Source organism: Trichechus manatus, unplaced genomic scaffold, assembly GCF_000243295.1.
Source record: "Trichechus manatus latirostris isolate Lorelei unplaced genomic scaffold, TriManLat1.0 scaffold00059, whole genome shotgun sequence".
NCBI classification, from domain to species: domain Eukaryota; kingdom Metazoa; phylum Chordata; class Mammalia; order Sirenia; family Trichechidae; genus Trichechus; species Trichechus manatus.
This window is the reverse complement of record NW_004443995.1, coordinates 1,623,123-1,644,796: the sequence shown is the minus strand read 5'-3', so window position 1 is coordinate 1,644,796 and position 21,674 is coordinate 1,623,123. Positions and strand designations below refer to the sequence as shown.

The 21,674-nt window shown below is 39.0% G+C and overlaps 1 protein-coding gene across 1 annotated transcript in view; it reads right to left on the bottom strand.

Moving 5' to 3' along the window:
- DCHS2 (dachsous cadherin-related 2) overlaps window positions 1-21,674 on the bottom strand; it is a 384,708-nt gene that overhangs the window by 92,434 nt on the left and 270,600 nt on the right. The window contains 5 exon segments of the mRNA XM_023733482.1: window positions 4,137-4,226; window positions 4,229-4,345; window positions 4,554-4,688; window positions 15,289-15,528; window positions 18,036-18,879. Of these exon segments, the coding sequence (XP_023589250.1) occupies window positions 4,137-4,226; window positions 4,229-4,345; window positions 4,554-4,688; window positions 15,289-15,528; window positions 18,036-18,879 (1,426 nt within the window).

Here is a 21,674-nt window from a genome sequence, read left to right as displayed (position 1 = left end):
TCTTTCAAAGAACCAACTTTTGGTTTTGTTGATTCTTTCTATTGTTTTTTCCATTCTCTATTTCATTTATTTCTGCTCTGATCTTTATTATTTCCATTCTTCTGCTTGCTTCAGGTTTTTTTTGCTCTTCTTTTTTTATAGTACTTTAGATGAAGGTTTACAGAACAAATAGTTTCTCTTTAAACAGTACACATATTGTTTTATGATGATGGTCAACAACCCCACGACAGGTCAACACTGTCCCTTCTCACCCTTGGGTTCCCTATTACCAGCTTTCCTGTCCCCTCCTGCCTTCTAGTCCTCGTCCCTGGACTGTTGTGCCCCATTAGTCTCGTTTTGTTTTATGGGGCTGTCTAATCTTTGGCTGAATAGTGAACCTCGGGAGTGACTTCGTTACTGAGCTAAAAGGGTGTCGTACTCTCGGGGTTTCTCCAGTCTCTGTCAGGCCAGTAAATCTGGTCTTTTTTGGAGTTAGAATTTTGTTCTACATTTTTCTCCAGCTCTGTCCAGGACCCTCTGTTGTGATTCTTGTCAAAGTAGTCGGTGGTGGTAGCCGGGCACCATCTAGATGTACTGGACGCAGTCTGGTGGAGGCTTGTGGTAGTTGTGGTCCATTAGTATGCCCTTTCTATTTTCTATGGTGCTCAGTGGAGTAAAAGATAAAATTGAACACAGGGGCAAAAAGCTTTCAAAGACATTTTAAAGTAACCCTGTAAATTAGTTAGAAAAAATGTGGCTTAATGACTTACTGGTCTTATTCTTGAATGAGGGACTGGGTGAAAGTGCCAGGTCCAACACTGTAGGAACTTTCTGGAATCCAAGTACCAGAGACATAGGGCCAGAAGTGAAATGGCATTCACAGAAAACAATAGTGGTAGGTAGTGTTGGTGGCTGGAGAGAGTGGGCCTATATTTGTATTTGTGGATAAGACATCGTTAATTTGTACCAAAAGTAGGGATGATCAGACAAACCTTCATTTCTGAGGCATATATGGTTGATAAAGTAATTCATTCACTTGGTAAACATCTAATGAGCACCTCCCATGTGCCAAGCTTGTGCTAGATATGGGAATATGAGGAGAGTGGGGTATGACCCCAGATCCCTAGTAGAGCAAATGGTTTGTGCTCAACTAGTAACCTAAAGGCTGGTGGTTTGAACTTACCCAGCAGTGCCATGAAATAAAGGCCTGGAGATCTGCTTCCATAAAAATTACAGCCAAGAAAACCCTATGGAACAGTTCTACTCTGTCACAGGGGGTCGCCATGAGCTGAAATCAACTGGGCTGCAAAAGGGTTAGGATATGACCCCAGTCTTCAAGAGTTTAAAATCTAGGAGGAGCGGCAGGTCAGTACCCAGACATTAGAGCACAAAAATCATATTTACAAGCCTCTTGGAAGCACAGAGGAAGGGCACAGAGCCCAGTGTTACGATGGTCAGGACATGCTTAGAAAAAGTGACATCAAAACTGACTCTTGAAGGGGAGGAAGCCAGGCTACAAGTTTCAAACAGAGTTTTCCACACAGAGGGAGGAGCCTGTGTGAAGTCCCAGGAGCATGAGAAACTAATCGCCTGCAAATGTTTTGTTAAGACTAGAACACAGGGTTCCCTGGGTATTTGTGTAGAGGATAAGGAAAGGGTGGGCGGTGGTGAACACATGAATATGGAGGTAAGTAGGCGTCAACTTGCCAAGAGCCCTGTATACCCTGCTGAAAGTCTGTACTTTATCTTGAAGTCTATGGAAAGCCCCTGAAGGATTTTATATAGCAAAGTGTCAGGAATCAAATATCTGTATTAGGAAGAACACTGGGGCAGCAACATCAAAGCTTGATTAGAATACGAGAAGGTTGGGAGGCCATTACAATAATTTACTTGAGCAATGAGGAGGTTCTGGAAATAACGTGCAAAGAGGATGTGACACATTCCAAAGATATTAAGGAGGAAAAACAAGGAGTAAGGGAGCAAGGATTCATGATTCTCACTTAGGGCAAAGACTGAAGAGTGTTTAGACCAGTTGTTTTTAAAATAAGGTGTGAGCACCCCTGAGGTTATATGAAGGCCCTCCAAGGAGGACCAGGGAACAGGGAGTTTTAAGGGAAACAATTTCCAAAAGCTTAGTTTATGTGTCATTATTCCTAAAATTGTTCTGCCTGAGGACTCACCTAGGATGGTGTGGGTTTATCTTTCTCACATTCAGATGTATCCTGGAACTTTCACCAAGGACGTGGCTACACTATCTTTTGTTAGAGATTAAGCCTGTGACTGATGGATCTACCCAACCACCACAGCAGAAAACCTATCAGCTTAGACTAAAGGGGACAGAGACAGGACAAAAGGATGGAAAGCTGTCTGCCTCTTGGAATTCTCCAGGCAGGAAACAGGCCAAAGAAGCTACATTTGCTGTCTTCCAAGAAAAGAAAAAGACCATCCCTGGAGCAGCTCAGAGATCAGCAGAACTGTTGGAAGGAGCATTGAAAGCAGGGTGCCTTGGTTTCAAAAGGTGGAGCCATGGCCTCTTAGGTTACAAAGGGTAGAGCCAAGGCCTCCTAGATTTCGAAGAGTCGGATCTCCACCAACTCAGTTTTGGAGTGTGGGGCTGCCTTTCAGGTAAGCCAAGGGGATAGAGTTGCTGCCCGAAGCCCAAAGCTGAGGGGATGGGGCTGCCATGCGCAAGGCACAGAGGAATGGAGACTGCTGGGACCGAGGGGGTGGGGTGATCACTCAGAAGGACTAGGAGAATTTTGTTTTTGTTGTTGTTAGGCATCACAGAGTCAGTTCTGACTCATAGCAACCCTACGTACAACACTGCCTGGTCCTGTGCCATCCTCACAATTGTTGTTATGCTTGAGCCCACTGTTGCAGCCACTGTGTCAATCTGTCTTGTTGAGGGTTTTTCTCTTTTTTGCTGACTGTCTACTTTACTAAGCATAATGTCCTTCTCCAGGGACTGGTCCCTCCTGATAACATGTCCAAAACATGTGAGATGAAGTCTTGCCATCCTTGCTACTAAGGAACACTGGACTAGGAGAATGGAGCCACCCAAAGCTAAGGAGCAGAGTTGCTATCCCAGTGTGCCTAGAAGGCAGGGCTGAAACCCAGGCCGAGGGGCCTCCACCCAGAATCCAGAGGGCATGGCCAACACCCAGACACTGGAGGGCAGGACTTTTGCTCAGATAGTCTCAGAGAACAAGGGTTATTTTCAAGTCTTAAGAGCTAATGTAAATTGACTTGCTTGGTGCCTGTTATCCCTTCTTTCCCTCCAATTTCTCCTATTTGTAATGGAAATCTCTACCTTGTGCTTGTTCCCCCACTGTACTTTGGAAGCAGATAACGTGTATTCTAGATTTCACAGGTTCACAGATGAAGAGGAATTTTGTCCCAGGACAGAAAATGCCTAAAGTCTCACCCATATTTGATTTATATGATTCAGAAGATGAGATTTTGGACTTGGAGTTGATTTAAGACTTTTGGGATGATGTGATGAAGTGAATGTGTTTTGCATGTGGGAAGGACATAAATTTTGGGAGGCCGAAGGGTGGAATATTATGGATTTAATTGTGTCCTCCCAAAATATGTATTGTAAATCCTAACCCGTATACCTGTGGTGGAGCCCTGGTGGCACAGTGGTTAAGAGCTCAGCTGCTAACCAAAAGGTCAGAAGTTCGAATCCACCAGGCACTCCTTGGAAACCCTATAGGGCAGTTCTACTCTGTGCTATAGGGGCGCTATGAGTCGGAATCAACGGCAACAGGTTTGGTTTTTTGGCTTACTTCATAGACAATGAAACAGAAACCAAATATAGAATAATCACCAGATAGTGTGTGTCAGGGGGCATTGGTGGTTCAGTGATAGAATTCTCACCTTCCGTGAGGGAGACCTAGGTTTGAGTCCTTGCCAACACACCTCATGCACAACCACCACTCATCTGTCAGTGGAGGCTTGCATGCTGCTATGATGCTGAACTAGTCTGTCTTAGTATAGAAGCTCTATTTCTGAAAATCATCAAATGAAAACTCTGTGGATCACAATAGTCTCTGTCACAACCAACCATGGGGATGGTGCAGGACTAGGCAGCATTTTGTTCCACTGTGCATGGGGTCCCTGTGGATCAGGGGAATTTTAAAAAAGAAAATATTTACCAATGATGTAATACTTGACAGCTCCATTATTGCCAGCATCCATATCAGAGGCCAAAACAGTATAGATGACCTCCGGCTCTCGGTTTTCTGGACCTCAGTGTCACGCCAGGAGACGATAAACTCTGGTGCATGATCACGTTCATCTTCAACAGTGCAGAGAATCATGGTGGAGCTGGACAACGAAGGGATGCCCCCATCACGCACAAGTACTGACATGGAAATAAAGATGGCATGGGTTGTGGCCATTCATCTATACCTAAAATACATTGTCCTAAGTACATATCATCAGACTAATCAGGCAGCACTGACATCCTTCTGAAATGTAGAAATTCACCAACAAACCTCCGCTGTATTCATTGTCCTTTTTTTTTTTTTTTTTTTTTTTTTTTTTTTTAGCGTAGTCAAGGGATTCCTTACCTCTGAGGGTGAAGACTTCCTGGACTTCTCTGTCGAGTGTGGCAGCTGTCACTACCTCTCTCGTGTCAGGATTGATATCGAACAACCCAAATGAAGCACCTGGCATGATTTCAAATTGAAGCTTGGAATTGATTCCTTAAAGAAAATATAAGGAAAAACTTGGCAATTACTCTTCAGAATCCATTTGTCTGCTTTCCTATTCTTTTCTCTACGAATATCTTAGGACATAGATGAAAAAGGCAAGATGCCCACACAACCTTCAAATTAAGGTTAAAATAAAACACACACACACACATACACACACCAAAAAAAACCAAAAAACTAACAACGTTTTTGACTGTTCTTGCTAAATAAAAGCCTCATAGGCTGAAGTGCTTGATTTTCAGAAGTTTTGTGAGACTTCCCCACAGTGAATGCTTAAGATTTTTTCCCTCCCATAAAAAATTTCTTACGAGTGTGCAACTCTGTGACATATTCCTAATTACTCCTTATAACACCCCTGATTGTGAATTAATCACATAATTGTAACCTTGCAGGGCAAATGACGATTTCTGTAGATGAACCCTCTATTTAAAAGCTTGTGCTCAGTTACAGTATTCTGTTTACTCTCAACCTCAGGAGGCTATCACATATAGTTGCTTATACAAGTATTTTTGTTTCATTTTGTTTTTCACTTAGTATTCAGTCTCCATTCTGGAGTGAGAAATGTGGTACCACATTATTATGCATTTTGAAACTAATTCTTCCCATATTTTTGTGGTTTCATTTCTCCCCTGAGAAAAGTATCACATCATTTCCAGCATTGGTTATGAAGATCATTCATGCCATTAGCTTAACTGAGTTTATCCCATACCTTTGTACCTTGTTTGCATTTGACACAAGTTCCTTTCAACCATTTTCCTATGTTCTTTTCTTAACTGTCAAGAATCTAGCTATAGCTATACTACTCTAAATACATGATGTTATGCTTTAATAAAAGATGAAATATCATCCTTTTGGCCTTAACAACAATAAAAACGCTTCAATTACAAATTCCCATCTTGCCAGTATTAAAAGGTAGATTTACATCCCACTGTAGTCTAGAGGATATAATATAGGACTAAATACTGGAAGGAGTGGCAGGTAATTCTAGTTTTATATAAGAATAATTATATATGTTTCTTAGTATGTCACTGGGAAGAAAAAGGATACTTAAGATAACCAAAGTCATTTTAATGACCTTGAGAAAAAAGTCTAATAAGATAGGATCATGTATCTGATATGGTATGGTCAGAGTTTACCAAAATATTTCACTTTATCATTAGGCATATTATGAAGTTAATGATCATTAAATAATCATAGTGATTATTTTGATCATATAATGATCACATAAACTCTTCTACAGCCAAGACAGAATTTCTAAATATTCTAGGCTGTTAAAGTTTATAATTTCTATCAATCTCTACCCACTTTATAAAAATGGAACAATACCATCTTACATTGGCTTTCAGTGTTTCTCAAATATTTGGTGAGCAACATCGGGTGCCAAGCATAGTGCTCTGTGCCAAAGATACAGTAGGAAATAAAAGACATAGCCTCTTCCTTCATGGAGCTTACATGGAGAACCCTTAAACCTTTGATGTAGAATTGATTCCAACTCATGGTGACTCCACGTGTGAGAGAGCAGACCTGCTTCATAGGTTTTCTTGGCTGTAATCTTTATGGAAGTAGATCACCAGGCCTTTATTCTGTAGTGCTGCTGGCTGAGTCTGAACCACCAATCTCTTGTTAGTAGAGGAGCACAAACTACCCCACCCAGAAACCTCACATGGAGAACACCACCTTTTTATTTTTTAACCTTTTATTTCTGAAATAAATTCACTCATGTATCTTATGATTCTATTCTATATTATGCATAATATTGTTATATATTCTATTACATATCATATATGCGTTATATATTGTACATTTTTAATTCCCAACATTAACCAAACAGAAAATGCCTTCAAATGTTTAAACAAAGTCAAATCTTCATAGTTTCTCTTCCTCCCATTATTCCTAATATCCTCTAGTGTGCTTTAGCATTGTATCCAATATTTCTCTGACTTTTTAGAAACTTAAAGATCTCATTTCTGTTATTATATATAGCTTTTATCCCTAAGCCAATAATCCACTTACCTTCTATTCCTCTAGTATTTTATTAAGGATAAACAAGATCTTTATAATTGTAGACTGCATACCTACATTTTCCCCACTGCAAACTTTATACACTTCACAACTTAACACGAGGTAAATTCAGAGCCTTTTACTATGGCTTGTTTAGAATTTAATTAGTGTCTTGCTTCTTCCTCCTCACACCCTACAAAACAAACATAGCATCATCAAACTTGAGAGCTAAACCAACAAAAATTAGAGGTTATTTTGTCAAATTCAATCATCTTACTAAGTATATTAGACTTCTCAGCCTGAAGATATGTAGCATCACCCTTAGGACGCACACCTGGTGAAGGGTGAGTAAATGTGCTCATGCACCTGTATGCACACACATGTACACCTGCTCTTAGACCTCAACCCCACAGTCCCATGACCTCTTCATTTTCTCGCACTCAAGGACACCCTTCAAGTCGTTTCTTTCCTGATCCAGCCCAGACTGATATGTTATCAGCTTGCGAATTTCCTCAGTTTCTGTGGCTTTTTGCCAAAATGTCCAGCAAAGCCTCAACCCAGTACCATTCCAACCATCTCTCTTCTCTTCTTGACTATCCAGCAGCTGGCTGGGGCTAGGAAAAATTTCACAAGGGCATAGATTCAGGCCACTGAAATGTCATGTTCATCTGGCAATCTTTCCAAGTCTGTTTGGTCAACCCTTTCTCCTTCGTATCTCCTACCCAACCACCACCTGACTACTCTCACAGATTTCTTCTCTATTTCCCAGAGAAAACGGAGGCTTGGGCAAGAACTCTCTCAACCTTCTGTATCTAGGTTCAAGTCTACCTCTTGCTTTCTGTCTCAACGGCAGAAGTTAATCTCCCAATAGTCTTAGGTACTTCCTATCAGTTCTAGTCATTCTCATTACAATAACTTTTTCCATACTCTTCTCTAGCTATAAGAATAAAGGTTTTCCCCTTCTTTTTATAGCCAAACTTCTTTTAAAGATGATATCCATTCTTTGCAGCTGGCTTCAAACCACTGTCATTCCCAGGCTCTTCACAGTCACCAATGACCTGGTTATAAAATCTACTGGCCGTTTTTAGTTCTTACATAACTTGTCTTCTCTTTGGCATCAGACACTGCTGACTGATATTAAAAAAGAAAGGAAGTAATGAAGGAAGAAAGAAAAAAGATCTATTAAAAAAATCTCCATGCCACATTTCTCTCCTACTTCTTAGGCTGGGGTGACAGGGTCTTTTTGTATATTAACAACTGATATACTGGTCATCACTTCATTGTTATCTCACTCTATCCATTCATTCTATCTTCCTCCCAAACCAATGGCTTCAGCTTCCACCCATATGCAGATGATGTCCAGGTATCTACACTGAGCTCCAGTTATTTGTTTGGTTGGTTAATTAATTAATGTGTTCATTTGTGCAAGGCACATTTACTGAGTGCTAGACACTGAAAGGATACCATTGAATAATGAACTATTATCTCGGTCCTCAGAGTTCTCCCCTCTAGTGGGTAGGAAATTAAATCAATGAGTTATAGAAAGTGGTAGAATATATGAAATCACCGAGAAAATAGAACAGGAAAGACTTATCACAGGCAGATAGTTTGTTCATTAATTAACTCATTCAATATGCACATATAAAGAGTGATATTAGGTGCCAAAGTACCATGCCAGGTGCTAAGAATATAACTGCTAACAAGAATTCTGTACCCTCACAGTGCTTACAATACAGCACTGGATACAGGTAAGTAAGCAAGCAATTACAATTCTACGTGATGAGATACAGCTGAGTAAGTATGAGCTGCTTTGAAGGGAATAGTAATGAAAGACCTTCTGAATAAGCTGGAATCTTAAAGATAAATAGTTAACAGGAAAAGAGGGAGGAAAGAATGTCTGAATGTATTGAAAATAAAATCCAGACTCCTTACCCGGGTTACAACATCCCATATGACCTGGACCCTCTTTCTCCAACTTCATCTCACGTACTCTCTCCCTTGCTATATTCCTGGCCCACTGGTTTCTCTTCTGTTCTCTGGACATGATAAGTTTCTTTCTTTTGGGGCCTTCACAGCTGCTGTTCCCTCTACCATGTAAAGAACTTCTCCAGCAGTTCTTTACATGGTGTACTAGCTATTAAACAACCGTGTCCCAAATCTAAATCCATTCCTTTATACTCTACCTTGTGATGCTGGGGCTGGGGATCTTCAAATCACACTTCTCTATTGCCAAATGACCCTCTGCTAGGTTCTGTCAAAAAGGAACACTAGAAGGAGATTCACAGTCGGAAGGAAAGGAGATGGGACTCCTTTCTTCTTGTTGGCTTACTGTCCCCATCAGCAATGGTATTTCACCCAGCAACAGACTGGGTGTGGCTTTCAGCCTTTTGGTACTTGCAGAACTAGACTCTATAGGGCCTTTTCTCTCATTTTCTTTCTAGGTTCTGCTAACCTCAACCTCTTCTTCTTGTTTCCCAATATTAGGGTGACAGCTGCTTTCTACAGTTATTCCCTTTTTGCTTACTCAGTTTTCCAACATCTGTGTGGTAGTAACTAGTTTTCCTGACAGCTACAGTACTTGGTAACAGGAGTGAGTCTAGGTAACCAGGATTTTGGGATTGGTTTTGTTATGCCTTTGACCTTGAATGTTCTGCTGAGTTCCTTGCTCCTGGGAAATGGAATACTAGCAGTTCATGATTTGCAGTAATACCATGATCAATCGAATTATCACCTGTATTTGTGATGAAGTGACTATCAAAGAATCATATTCCTTAGAGGCCCAAATGGTGTTGACTTTCACCATATAATAGTAACAAGGAATATAACATGGGATGGTTGTTTCTTAATGTTCTGGAAACTTACAGAAAGAAAATGACAAGCTGAGGCTTTAAATTCACAGCTCAATTCATAGTCAGAAAATCAGAAAGCTTCTATGGAATCCCTAAAATTAATGGCCCTGAAAATCATACCCAAATTGGGTGGCAGATACAATAGGTACCTTGCAAAAGGCTGTCTAGTCACCTGAGTACCCATAGTCAAACCTTAGCATATTGCAGGCAGCAAAGTATAAATCTGACTCAGTAGGAGGTAGCTCACAGTTTCAAAAGAATGGCAAAATTTTTCTAACCTATATGGGCATAAATCTGTATGAGAAACAATTCTAAGGATGTCAGACCCAGACAGATAAAATATAACATTGGTTTAGGCTGGATTTATTGATATGATGTATTTACTAGAGATTTTGAAATTTAATGTGTTAGCTCATATAGCTGTCTCTTGACAGTTTCTTTGATTGGTTGGACTCAATGTGGTCTATAGTTATTGAGGTTGAGAGGCCAGATCTTCCTTTGCATTCCATACAGTTAAGAATCCAAAAGTTAAGGATCCAAAAAAGGGAATATGTGGCATGCCTGTCAACTTCCCCTTGTTATGTTTCCTAAGAGTTCAGAGGACATCCCCTTCATAAAACACTGGGAAAGCCATTACTTAGGACACCAGCATGCTTGAAATGCTTTATGGTGGTTGTCTTCTATAGGCTGTAGATGATGGTGCTACTGGTCCCAGGGACCAGCTTTTGAGAACTAACACTTTATACCAATGTGTAAGGACTATCAGAAATCATTTGCTTTCACCTAGCAGGAACAAAAGCACTTCTTTATGTAAACTCTTCCACTGTCTACCATAATCTCTCATCAGAGATGCCGATCATCTCGACATCCAATAGAACATCATGCTGATTCAATTCTTTGATGACATCATGATAATTTGATCTGATGAGCAGAAATTAGCAAGTAACTTAGATGTCTGAATTAGACACATGTGTTAGATCAGGGGTTAAAAACTAGGACCCACTGGCCAAATCTGGCCCCTCACTTGTTTTTGTAAATAAAGTTTTGTTAAAACAAAGCCATACTCATTTCTTTATGCATTATCTATGGTTGCTATTTTGCTACAATGTTAGAGCTGAGCAACAGAGACTGTATGACCCACAAGGCCTAAAGTATTTATCATCTTGCCCTTTACAGAAAAGTTTGCAGATCCCTTATAGAGTGGGAGGGGGATTGGAGTTGAGGGGAGAGAGGAAATCTGTAGTCACATCATAAAATGTCTGCTTACTATGCTAAAAGAGGGAGGAATTTATCCTCAAAACTAGGAGAATTAAAAAAGAATTTTGACCAAGGGAGTGCTACTGTCAAATTTGCTTTTTTAGGAAGATCATTTTCATGTAATTCCTCAACTGTACAATACCCATGCACTCACACATGTCTAGATCAAAAATAGAACCATGCCTGGTTGACTGAATGAAGGAATAAATAAACGAATGAATTCTGAAGAGTGAAGACAAATTGAAGCAGCTTATGTCACAGATGCTCCAGTTTTTCAGATCCTATTATCAAAAATACTTGAGTTCGTATGTCATTATCTTGCACTATCATAGGGACCTGGGATGAAAGAGTGATTAAAACACGTCCTGAGTCCATGAGGAGTTCACAGCCTAGAGTGGGGACAGACAGTAAGCAGTTATACAATTATAATACAACACAATAAGTGCACTAAGAATATATATCCAAGCGTTAACAATGATTGTCTCTGGGTGAGTGAGATTATGAGTGGTCCTCATTCTTTTTTGTCTTTTATTTTCTGACCTTTCTGTAAATGCTTTTATAGTAAGGATTATAGAGAGAATTTATATAGAGACAGCCAATCAGATATCTACAAAAGACCTGCAGAACAGCAGTAAGAGATTAGCAGAAATAATACAGTATGAGTAGGCGAGGGCTTTGGTTGGCATGTTTTTGCGACTTTCTCTCCCTATGTTCTGTTTCCCAGGTGTGGGGAATTCAAGCTTTGGAATGCCAATGGTCTAGCCCACCTCTAGATTCCTCTTTCAGAGCTTTGGGAGAATCAAAGCTGCTAGAACCAGTGCACAAAGTATGGCATTTTTAAAAATGCACACTATAAAGTTCTTGGGCCTGAATCCTACCACTCTCCTTATGCATCCCTAGACTGGGGTTTTATCTAAAGCTATGGGTCACATGCTGTGAAGGAATAGAGAGCATGTCAGCGAGAAACTACTAATGAAGTGCAGAGGAACAGTTGATGGATATTTTGTCTGAGTACAAGAAAATACTGGTGAAATACCACTCCATAAAAAAATTGACTTAAAAAAAACAAAAATCAAAACCTGAATAGCCACCAGGTAGTCTATTAGAGTGAGAAATGATCATCAGAAAATGCCACATAATCTCTTATTTTAAGCTTCCTTATCCCTTATCCTTTGTTGTATGTGCAAATAAGTCTCCTTCTAAAGGGTTTACAGAATGCTGCCCTACAGTTGTGCATAAGGAGAAAGCTCATAGCTCCCTGTCTAGCAGATGTATTCCAAAAGCTGAGGCAAGGAACACCTCTTTACCATATTTCATTACTTCTAAGACTTTTTTTTCACATTTCTGAAATTAGAGGTATCTTAGAAACAACGGTGTCTTAGGTTGTAAGCAATAGTGTGATGGCGCTGCTTCTCTCTTGCTTCAAGTGCAGGCTGTTGGGTGTGGATGCACATACAACAGGAGACATTTTCCAGTAAACCAGATGTAGAGCTTATTTACAATAAGTCCAGCTAGAGAAAACATTTTTATAGAATAGAAAGATCTCATTATATAATTGGACACTGTTGTGTCGTAATGTACTGTTAGATTATTTTTTTCTTCACCACCTTTGTAGAAAAGTATAAGCCAGAGTGACTCCTCTTCCCTGGTGGGGCATCTTGTCCCCCAGGGAGTGGGGGAGGAGCACCGCGGGGATAGCTCTTTCTCACTAACAATGGAGCTCTTGTTGGTAGCACCAAATCCTGTAGCAGTTTTAATATCTTGTTAAAACATGGTGGTTGTTTCTCTTTTAATAGAAGAAGAAATTCTTGTTAGAACTGGTGTGACTCATACACCATAAATATTCAGTGCTCTCGTCCCCCATGGGTTTTGAATGCCAAATGACACTGTAGGCTTACATTAAAAAAACAAACAAACAAACAAAAAAACTGCATTGTATAATGCTGGAAAGCATATGTTGAGCTTTCTACTCTTATGTAATGCTATAGTATTTTTAAAAATACATACTATAAAGTAAACCATTCATAAATTCCAATGTGATGCCAGTTATGTTAAAATCTTGACTACGTCATTTAATTCTCACACGTAATCCTTTTTCACTGTTTTGACCCAACTAGCAGAAGGGAAAAAAAAAAAAAAGATTGAGGGAAAATATGTTAATAAACACACCCATACAGACAAATTCACATGCATTCACACAACCCCTTGCTTAACGGATCTGTCCTCATTAGAAACACTGAGATTTCCAGTAAATCAAAATAATCTTCAAAACATATGACTCATGAAAGGGTTAAAGTATTTTTTAAACCTCCATAAATGCAAAGCCAGAGATACCATTTTTGCATCTAAATTCTCAGGCGGCATTATAATCTCTAGAATAATGAAATTTCAATTCACTTATAAGTAACAGGCTACAAACTATTCAAAAAGAAAATAACACTAGGCTACTTGACAATAAAGATCAAAAGAGTGTATTTATGATAATCATCTTTAGTTGATCTACACAAAAAATTGAGAGAAATTCTTTCCTCCCTCTTAAAACATTGAAGCAAAGGAAATCATTTCACCAGAATCCATTGCAAAAAATACAACTAATAATGTATGCCCAAGGGGAAGCATTTTACATACCTTAATAATTGCTAAATCACACCATATCAGTGGTAGGTGCAGCACATATTTCTACACTTTGGGAAGTGGTTTCTGGGTTGCCCAGAGTCCTCTGTTGCTGTTTACAACAGAGAACACTCTAAGAGAACTTTCCGGAATTGGTATTATGATGTAACAAAGCTTACGTAGATTCTACATTGTTTCTATCACTCTAAAACGATACTGCCAGAAGTGTGATAAATGAATTATTTAAGCACTGGTTGGGAGAAACGACTTTTAACATGCTCCAGTCCTGTGTCTTTGAGCATACTGAGAAAAACTCTTTGATCATACCACCCCACTCTGGTCAAAGAGAGGAAATCAGGTTAGCCTTTGGAGGTGTTCATAGCATCACATACAATTCATGTAAAATGCATTTCATTAAAAGACAATGTTTCCCAAAAGGAAAAATCATCCAAATGGTACATAAATTAGTTTTAAAACTCAAGTAAATGCATCTTTTACCCCTTCAATTTAACAATTTAGTGGGAAAATGCTATTGTTAATACTATTATTTCCGTAGAAACATCTATTATTATTCTTGCAAGAATAGAACAAAATATTATATTGACATGTAATCCACTTGCTATATACAAATTTGAATTTAAAATTCTAGTTTATTAAATTATCTATGTTAATTCATATGGGAAAATTCAGTATATGCTATCAATGATAAATTGTTGAGGTTATTAGTTGTTGTCCAGTTGGCCCCTGACTAATGGCGACCCCATGCACAACAGGATCGGACCTTTGTGATACATAGGATTTTCATTGGTTGATTTTTGGGAGTAGATCACCAGGCTTTTCTTCCTAGTCTCTCTTAGTCCAGAAGCTCTGGTGAAACCTGTTCAGCGTCATAACACTACGCAAGCCTCCACTGATAGGTGGAATATGGCTGTGTACGAGCTGCATTGGCTGGGAATGGAACCCAGGTCTCCTGCATGGAAGGCAAGAATTTTACCACAGAACCATCGTTGCTTCCATTGGCAAATACTGCACTGTAATATTTATAATTATTTTGTTTAAAATAAAAACAGAATATTATTAAAGTAACTGAAACTTAAATACCAAAAGAGCTATAGACATACTGAAAAACAAGTCTATAAAAGTTATACATTTCTAACCACTGTAACTGTTCACTTCAAAGTCATTTGTCTGGACACAGTAGTTGATATTAATAATAATATTAACAGCAGTAATAATATCTATTAACATGTATTGAGCACTTAGTGTTCTAGACCCTAGGCTAAGCTCTCTACATGTAATAACTCATTTCAAACATATAACAGAACTGTGAAGTAAGCACTGTTGTTATCCCCATTTTACAGATGAGCAAACAGGCACAGGGAGGTTTAGTAGCTTGTTTAAGGCTACATACCTAGCAAGTGGTAGCACCAGGATTCAGTCTGAGGCCAGCATCCTGGCTCCTGCACTATGCTATTTATACAGGAAATAAAGACCCAGTTATCTTCTTGTACTCAGCGTACCTAAATATGAGACTCTGAAAAAAAATGTGGTGCTGTGTCTATACTTCTGTTTATCATCAAGATCAGATCAATAAATTGTATGCTAGTTGGGTATATAACACTCTGCTATAAATAATAATAAAGGTCAATGCAACCAAATGCTATAAAAGCACACATTAGTTTGACATGTGCTTGGGTTTTTATGTGTGTGTGAATGAAAGAAGAATAAAAGGTTTGAAATAACTACCGACTGCTTTCATTCTCCTGGTCCATAACTAGTTTAAATTACATCAGTAATAACCTTTGAGTGTTTTTTTTTTGTTGTTTGTTTTTTTTAGCATTAACTACATAGTTCCCATGTTTTTAAGTTACCTGAATCTCTATCTGTAGCTTCTACCCTTGTGACAAACTCTCTTGGATTTTGGTTTTCTCTAACTGATGCGTTATACAGGAGCTGCTTAAACACTGGTGCCTTGTCATTTATATCAAGAACAGTAATTGTCAAGGTCTGGGATGAAGAAAGTGCCGGTATTCCATCATCTGGTGCCAGAAGGGTCAAAATGTGCTGTGCTTGGATTTCATGATCCAAAGGACAAGTTGTAGTTAGTAGACCTGTTTTGAAAGAGAGGAGAAACAACATGTAATAAATATTCTTTAGAGAAATCATGTTCACTCTATGTCTGACTTACCTAACTTGATAAAAATTCAGAAGCTTTCACTGTCAAAGAATAAATCTTACTGACCTAACTTTAAATTGACACATTATCTAAAATAAAAAAGATAAGATTATTGTTAGAAAAGTCATCCCAATTTAAATTTTAAGGATGAATTCAAAATCAGAAATAATCTATACCATTATGTACTGAGAGCACTCTATCACAATTATACTCTACCAGCCTCTACTTACATTTAAAAAAATAACTAGGACACAAACAATATACAAATAAAGATAAAAATATGAGTATGGCTAGATTCTTTAAAGAGATTTGGTTTTTGTTAAAGAGTTATGGTCTCTTTATATTTAGCCTCAGTTAAATGTCTTTTTTTAATTAACAACAAAGAGCAAAGACTTTATGATCCAGACAATAAGTTTCAGGAATAAAACATGTCTCCAGTCTATTTTCATTTAAACATACAACCCATATAAGCAAAATGTGAAAGCCTTGCACACATGTAACTTCACATAATTCCAACTGTCACATTTTCTTTTTTGGATTGCTGTTCATATCTCTAAAACAAGCTCATCCTATAAGAGCTTTTATTCAAATAATTAAAGAAGAGGTTTACTGATTCAGATTTTATAAAATAGTCTTTTAACAATTACTTATCACTTTATACTTCACAGCCATAAGCCATTGAAAAACTCACTATATAAGAAATATGAACCTTCAACTCTTCAGACAGGGATTGGACTAGCTGTGGGACATAAAGTGATAGTTGTGAGGAGTGTGCCTCTTAGCTCAAGTAGATACAAGAGACTAAACGGGTAGCTTCTGTCCGGAGGTGAAATGGGAAGGCAGAGAGGGTTAGGTGCTGGTTGAATGGACGTGGGGAATCAGGGGTGGAAAGGAGGAGTGTGCTGTCACAGTATGGAGAGAGCAATTAGGGTCACATAACAACATATAAATTTTTGTATGGGAGACTAACTTGAAAAGTAAACTTCATTTAAACTACAACAATAAAAAAAAGAAATATGAGCCTTGTGAGAGAAAAAATTACCTATCTTATGTACACGTATTCAGCAATTACCATTTTATGTCTTTGAAAAATATCTCAACTGAAACAGCCACTGCAATGGATTGAGATTCATGAGACATGTATTACTGAGACACAATTCTAATTTTATCCATCATCTTTAACAACCTGAAATAGACCTTCCTTAGCCATCTTGAAAAACGTTTTAAGTATCACTGAAAACAAGCCCTTGTAGAGTCCTGGTTCTAACAGAAATCAGCAGCTATATCTGAACTATTTCTCTGTCAGTTGGGTATTTAGGTTGGGTCCACACATGCATCAGAATGGAACCATATGTACTGTATTTAATAAATATTTTGATGAAATTTTCCAACAGAATATAGCCAGACCACAATCATGACTTCTAAATCCTACACATTTAGTCCCTATCCAAATAATGATATTTGTAGCAGCTGGGCCAAATGGTATATACATCCTAGAGTTTTTCTAAGGTTCAAGGGGAAATGACTTTAATTTTCTTAGAGAATGAGATAGTAGTCCATCTAATTTTCAAAATCTCTTGAAAAACAAGTAGAGGGAAGTTCATTTCCAAATTCGTAAGAATGATACTTTGTACATATAATCTTCCATCAAACTACATCAAATTTCCAGTAGATGCTATCTGGCAACATGGTGACAGTAGGACAAGTGATGTGACAGTGAGTGACAATTTTGTCAAGTACTTGAGAGTGACTAAATGCTTCTGCAAAAAATAAAGTTTTAGTTGATGTGAGAAGTCAGAGTCTGAATACACAAATAAGCCCAGCTATTTAAATAAAAAAATAAAATATGTATCATTTCCAGCTGCTTACAAATGTATGCTTGTATGAGCTTAAAGATAAGATTCCACACTAAAGTCTTTGAATAATGCTTTTGATTAGTCATGTTCCTAAGAGCTCAGCTACTAACCAAAACATTGGTGGTTTGAGTCCACCCAGGGGCACCTCAGAAGAAAAGCCTGGTGATATATTTCTGAAAAGTCAGCCAAGAAAACCCTATGGAGCACAGGTCTACTCTTACACACATGGGGTTGCCATAAGTCAGAACTGACTGGATGGTGACTCATTTGCTTCAGTTTTTTTTACCTTGATTCACTTTTGGAACCATTTCCTACCCTGTGAGGACCTACAATGGGGGCAAAGAAGTTGGCTACTGTATACTCAGCCCATGAAATATGAGCTAGGAACAAAACCTAGTCACGATCAACAAACAGGCCATATAACCTCTGTGCTTGTCATATATGTCTTACACAAGTAAATCAAGTCAATTTTTTTAAAGCATATGTTTCTTGAGAACTATCATTTTAACAAAGATGAAAATGAAAGGTATAAACAAAAATGAGTGACCAGAGGCTATAATTTAAAGTGACATATTCTGCACTATACCTGATGACTCATCTAGTACAAATGTCATGTTTTCATTTCCTGAGAGGATGCTGTATGTTACTCTTCCATTTCTTCCTTCATCTGGATCTTGAGCAGTTATGTGGTGCACCATGGAGCCCACCGTGGCATCTTCTTTGATGTGGGCAATGGGGAAGGACATGAACATGGGGCTGTGGTCATTCACGTCTAAAATTACTACCTTCACCATCAGTGACCTCAGTTGCCGGTCTGTCACATTCACAGCCTGATCGGATGCAGTTATTTTCAGGATGACCGTGGGAACACTCTCTCTGTCAAGGAGGGATGCAGTGACCAGTGTGCCAAATGACAGGTGGATGAGAAATGGGTTCATCCCAGGGTGGTGGGATTCAATGAAGTACTGTATTCTGCTGTTCAAAAAACTGCCGTCACCATCTTTGGCATTGAAAACATACACCAGAGTACCTACAGGAACATTCTCTTCTATACTTATCACAATGAACTCATACTGGAAAGATGGGGAATGGTCATTCTGGTCTTCCACATCAATATTAAGGAAGACTGTGCTATTCAGGGGAGGATTTTTGCTATGGTCTTTAGTAACCACCCTGAAGAGATAATGGGATGTCATTTCATAATCAAGTTCCTTAGAAAAGAACAAGTCTCCTGTTGAGCCATTAATTTTAAAATGACCATCTTTGTCATCTGTAACTATACAAAAATGTAACTTTCCACTATGATGTTGTTGAAGGTGGTCAGGTGATTTTATAAAGCTCATTATTTTCATAGGCTTTAAGTTTTCTGGTGTAACCACATGTCTAATATTCTGAGAAATGACGGTGCTCCCTTGGGATTGTGGTGACACCTGAAATAAGAATTTTAAAAAGCTGTTACTTTGGGGTATTTTTTAAACAGTCATATCAATACCTGTTATGACATTATTTTGAAATATAATTCATTCCATTTATGTTATAAACATATGTTAATTGGTGGGAAAACATCTTTTTATATAATTCCAGTGTCTCTCAGAAGAATTAAAACTGCATAATAACTAGGAGACAAACTACAGAAATTTATAATTCCCAATTTGTTGTAAAATGTGAGATGAGAGGCGGGTCCAAGATCGTGGAGTAGACAGACACTTCCAGAGGACCCTCTTACAACAAAGACTAGAAAAAACAAGTGAATCAATTATATATGACAATCAAGGAGCCCTGAACATCAAAGGCAATGTTGAGGAACCAGACTGAGTGGCAGGGGGAGGGAGAGACAGTTAAGAAGCAGCGAGGAGTTGCCAGACCTGACCTGGCGAAAGCCTGAGCCCTTCAGGCCTGATCAGCTCATGGGTGATCAGTGAGGCAGGCAAGCAGCCGTGCTCAGGAGGCGTATTCCACACCAGGAGAGACCCAGCGGCAGAGAGTCAGAACCAGTGAGAAGTAGCCCTTGATCGCCAATAGATAAGTGCTTGCGTCTGGCTTACCGGACGGATCAAAAACACCCCCATTAGGGAAAAACCTCTGTCCCATTTACCTTGCCACTCCCTACTCTGCACTGGGTCCCTGACTGGCCTCAGCAATTGCCGAGTCCCCTGGGCTGGAAGTAGGATCCATCACATGCCCTGAGCCATTCTCCCAGCCTTGGAGAGCGAACAAATTAACAAACGGGAAAAAATAAACTGCCAGCTCCTCTAAGCCAGGAACTCAGGGTAGGCACAGCTCCTTTGCCTAGGCACAGGCATAAGGCATCCATGGACTTTGAGTGTCTGTCACCCTGCATAGACTTGTGTGGGCTCATTTCAACAGCATAGGCCCTCATTACCACAGTACAACAGGGTATATATCTGAAGTCTAAATTCAACTGTTTCAGCTGGGAAGTGGCAGGTTCGTGACATTTGACACTACTCTGCCCAATAAGCAGGGTCTTCACCTACCCACAGCAGGGGCCTGAGGACTGGTGGCTCCACCCACACCACCTAGTCACCTGCGAGAGGCGCCCAAGAATAAGAGGTGGCCCCCAGTCCTTACAGCAAACAGCACTGTGTGCTCATACTTCAGCCTCAAAACCCACCCACCTACGTGCTCTAGGGAACAGGGACATGCCTTCCTCTTGGACACTCAGGGACAGCCGTCAGCCCCCTGCCTTGCTCGGAGTGTGTCCCCCTGCTGCAGCCAAATGCCTGTGCCTACACCAATCACCCATGCCTGTCTAGGACTGAAGGTGAGAGCCTGTACTATACACTTGGTAGCTATCTACCTGGGCACCTGAGCTGAATCCATACAGGAGGAGTGGATGGACTCCTGAGCTCACATACCTAGTAACAGATCTAACCACCTGGTGACAGGACATTAGAGGTTCAAAGGTGCCAATAATCAAGCTAGCTCACATGAGCAGCCTATTTGGGCATATCAAAACAAAACAAGAAGCTAGGACACAGTAAGCAAACATAAAATAAATAAATATAATAACTTATTGATGGCTCAGAGACAACAGTCTATATAAAATAACATAAACAGGCAGTCCATGATGGCTTCAGCAAGGTCCCAAAAGAAAGAATCTAGAAATTTTCCAGAGGAGGAAAATTTCTTGGAATTATTGGAGGCAGAATAAAAAGATTAATATACAGAACTCTTCAAGCAATTAGGAAGGATATTAAGCAAAATGCAGAATAAGCAACAGAGGAAATTAAAAAGATTAGAGAAGAGCATAGTAACAAACTTAACAGACTGAAAGAATCCACAGAGACAGCAATCAGAAATCCAGAAGATTAACAATAAAATGTCAGAATTAGACAACTTAAAAGAAAATCATAGGAGCAGAATTGAGGCAATGGAAGTCAGAATTAGTGAGATTGAAGACAAAGCACTGGATGCCAACTTATTTGAGGAAAAATCAGGTAAAAGGATTTTAAAAAATGAAGAAACCCTAAGAATTATGTGGGATTCTCTCAAAAGGAATAACCTAAGTGATTGGAGTAACAGAACAGGAGGATAACAGATAATGCAGAGAGAATTGTTGAAGATTTGTTGGCAAAAAACTTCCCTGACATCATGAAAGATGCCAAAATATCTATCCAAGATGCTCATCGAACCCCACAACGGGTAGATCCCAAAATAAAGTCACCAAGACATATTATAATCAAACTTTCCAAAACCAAAGATAAAGAGAGAATTTTAAGAGTGGCTAGGGATAAACGAAAAGTCATCTACAAAGGAGAGTCAATAAGAATAAGCTCCGACTACTCAGCAGAAACCACGCAGGCAGGAAGGCAATGTGAAGACATATGTAAAGCCTTGAAGGAAAACAATTGCCAGCCAAGAATTATATACTCAGCAAAACTGCTTCTCAAATATGATGGCAAAATTAGAGCATTTCCACATAAACAGAAGTTAGGGAATTTGCAAAAATAAAATCAAAATTACAAGAAATACTAAAGGGAGTCCTCTGGTTAGAAAATCAATAACATCAGACGACAGCCCAAGACTAGAAAACAGGATAGAGCAATCAGATATCAACCCAGACAGGAAGTCACAAAAATAAATCAAAGCTAAAACACTGAAAATAGGGAAACAGATGTCAATATGTAAAAGATGACAACATTAAAACAAAAAAGACGGACTTAAAAAATGTAGACATAGATTTTTCATATGGAGAGGAAGTCAA